This window comes from Nematolebias whitei, chromosome 20 (genome assembly GCF_014905685.2).
Source record: "Nematolebias whitei isolate Nwh7 chromosome 20, NemWhi1, whole genome shotgun sequence".
Taxonomy (NCBI): domain Eukaryota; kingdom Metazoa; phylum Chordata; class Actinopteri; order Cyprinodontiformes; family Rivulidae; genus Nematolebias; species Nematolebias whitei.
In genome coordinates this window covers 5,586,078-5,589,312 of record NC_056517.1, presented here as the reverse complement: position 1 = coordinate 5,589,312, position 3,235 = coordinate 5,586,078, and the positions used below count along the sequence as shown (strand labels likewise).

General features: G+C 38.6%; 1 protein-coding gene across 1 annotated transcript in view; it reads right to left on the bottom strand.

Annotated features, from left to right (window-relative positions):
• Window positions 1-3,235, bottom strand: part of LOC119426815 (SCO-spondin-like) — a 224,330-nt gene that overhangs the window by 186,321 nt on the left and 34,774 nt on the right. The window contains exon 3 of the mRNA XM_037694396.1: window positions 2,660-2,858. Within this exon, the coding sequence (XP_037550324.1) occupies window positions 2,660-2,858 (199 nt within the window). The remainder of the gene's footprint in view (window positions 1-2,659; window positions 2,859-3,235) is intronic.

Here is a 3,235-nt window from a genome sequence, read left to right as displayed (position 1 = left end):
CATGCCTTGCGACTTATAGGCCAAAGCTACATATTTATGGATTTTTTCCCATATTTATAAACCATTTTTTGGTTAAGATATGACGGTTTTCATTTATTCTGACTGAAAAAAAAAAGAATAGTACCACTTTCAGCCACTTGATGGTAGCAGAGTAATTTAACAGAACGGCATGCTGTTGTATCATGTAATAGGTAAACATGGCTATAATGACAAGTTCAAAAAAGTTCAAGACAAAAACAACTGGACTTTATTTATTATACTATACTTTATATGTTGTTGTTTTTGTCTTGAACTTTTTTGAATTTACCATGTCTGGAATGACTGAGAATCTTCACCAGATGATTCATTCATTCATTTAATGACTCAATCGGCCTGCCACAGTGTCCCCACCTTCATTCTGCTCGCTGCTTGGAACCGTCAAAACAGCTGCACCGCCCCGGCGAAATGCAGCTAATTTGACCATTAAAGTGCATTTTTAAGCAAATGTTAGACTGACACACACCTTTGCTCTACTTTCAAGCAAACAAATAATTGTTTAGGTGCTTCACTTGTTAAATTTCGGATAAACGAGCCGCGTTCCTCCCTCCGTCTTCGCAGAACCTCAGCAGCTAAATTATTTCTGAAATTCAGCTGATTTGAACATTAAAGTGTATTTTTTAAGGAATATTTCAACTGAGACACACCTTTGCTATAATTTCGAGCACACGAATAATTGTTTTCAGGCCTTTTACTTGTTAAATTTGCACAGCGACTCGTCGCATGCACGTGTTTACTTCCGCATATCGGCTTTTGAAATACAGCTGATTTGACCATCAAAGTGCATTTGTAATGAGAGACACCGAGAGATGGATTTAGCTCAGGGGTGCTCTCTTCCATTTTATAATATCTGGACTAATTCAAGTACCTAATATTATACTTAATTTAAACGGATTCTTTCATTTTTCTGGACTAAGTAATATCGTGCCTAGAAGATTAAATGTGGACAAAGACGTGTTTAAATTTCTGACCCACCAACAACAGTGCGGTCTTTTATTTATCAAAACGATTTAAACACATCACACATTTTACACATTGATTGGTATAACTGATTACAATAACACAGCTTAATTAATGAGCTTTACAATGAGAAATCATACGGCCATGATTCCTCACTTGCAGCTTGAAACAACAGACATATCCTTAGATCTTAAATTAATGTCTGCAGGCTTTTAGCTTATCTTTACTGGCAGGGAAATATAGAGATGGAGTAAACTTTAAGAAGGAAAAGTGGATACTTAGGGTTAACTAAGATAATAAAGAAAAGATGGGGAGTTATCTTGTTTGAAACCAGATAGCACGTTTCCCGGTGATTTCAGCTTGATGGTACCCGAGCGTTGACTCTTTACCTTGGTGGGGTTTCAGAGAGGCCTTCTCCTGACGTCCAGCAAGGCTGAGTCTTTTTATCTCCAGGGATTTGTATCCGCTTCTCATCAACTTGGGACCACGAGGCTGCCTGACCCAGCTTCCAAAATAAACTCCCCCGAAAGATAGGATTAAGTTAAGTGGAATTTCAGCAAACGTGCTGAACTCCTGAGATGTTGAATAGGTCTTTGGCGTGATGACCTGAACCAACACTCCAGACAGGTGTCATCTCTCAGAAAATGACCACCGTGGACTTCACCCTTGCAAAGTCACACTCGTCTTCCTTCTCAGCAGAACTCACTGTAACCTCTCAAAGCAAAGCGTTTTACACTCCTGCTCCAAGGTTACTGAGAATTGTTTTGGGGTTAGTGAAAGAAAATAGCAGAGGATAGACGCCAGTGTTTTCTGATTACTGAATATTTCGTCTGCACAGAGAATCAACACTCCAGACACAGAAGACATTGTCCTGTCCTTGAACTTCTGAGCGACATTCACTTACACTTTCTTATAAGAAGTCTAAATGAGATTTAAAAATCATTACTCACTTAAAAATGTCGTAGCATAATCACAGAGAAAAAGACACAGAAATGAAATTACTGATTTTCCTCTTTTCTTATTCATTCATGAATCATAACACATTGATTAGAATGTCTGATTAAATGACTTATGAATAAATGACTTATGATTAAATGACTTGAGTCAATTGAAAGTTCTCTTAAAGAGATGATTTTGTGTCCAGGATCCAGAACGATGAACCAGCAGTCCACTGTTCATCCTGGGGGTTTCACAAGCAAACTGTGGAGGACTTCAAGTGGAGGTTGGATCACTACACATTTATTAAGTAAATGTTAGAATGAGACACACATTCAGTATAATTTTGAGCAAACAAATAATTGTTTTTAGGTGTTAATCTTGTTAAATTCTTGTTATAGTCCTCCCGTGCATGCTCCCGCGGCCGCCATTTGGCAGCCCATCAATTTTAGGCACAACACCGGTCCACATTTCCAGGTTGTCAACGGTTACGCGTAACAAACGCAATGTGTCAGCGGTGACGCATAATAGATGCGACGTATACGGCAAAGCGACATTTAGGAATTTTTCCACTTTATTAGACATATTTGTACTGATGCGACTTATAGGGCAGTGTGACGTGTATGGCAGAAATTACGGTATATATACAGCAAGCACATAGGTGTCACACACACATGAGCACACGCACACGTAAAAATAAAAAATGAAAAACTGAGATGCCACCTACATGTAAGACAGTCCCAGAAGGACAGACACACCCAGACAATGGCTTTCTGCAGCTTGACTGGGACAGTTGTTGGCCAGGGAGGTCCAGACTGGAACAGGTGAGAAGGCAGGAGCGTGGAGAGTAAACCAGAGAGTGGGGACATTGTTGTACTTTCTCACAGGATTCCTGGGTACAATTAAATAATCCCTGCTCACACACACTGAAAAGTAAAATAAAGTACAGTCAAGTTTACATAAACCATTTGCTGCATATGATCAAAGAATGCTTGCATAACACACATAAAATATGCTCGGTTTCACTGAGTGAAAACAATAATTCATTGTAACATTATCTCTTGTGCAACTGCAGCCTTGACACAGCTTTGTGTTGGCTCATAAAAGTTTACGATGCAATAATATATTTTCTTCTCTACAAATGTGCTTAGACGTCATGACAATCATTTCCCTGTACACACAAGCCAAAGTTTGTAATGCAAAGTGTTAAATGTATATTTTACGTCTATTCTAAATGGCTAATTATTTACAATGTTATATTGTATATCGGTGTAATAATTAGCCATTTCCACGTATAACGGGT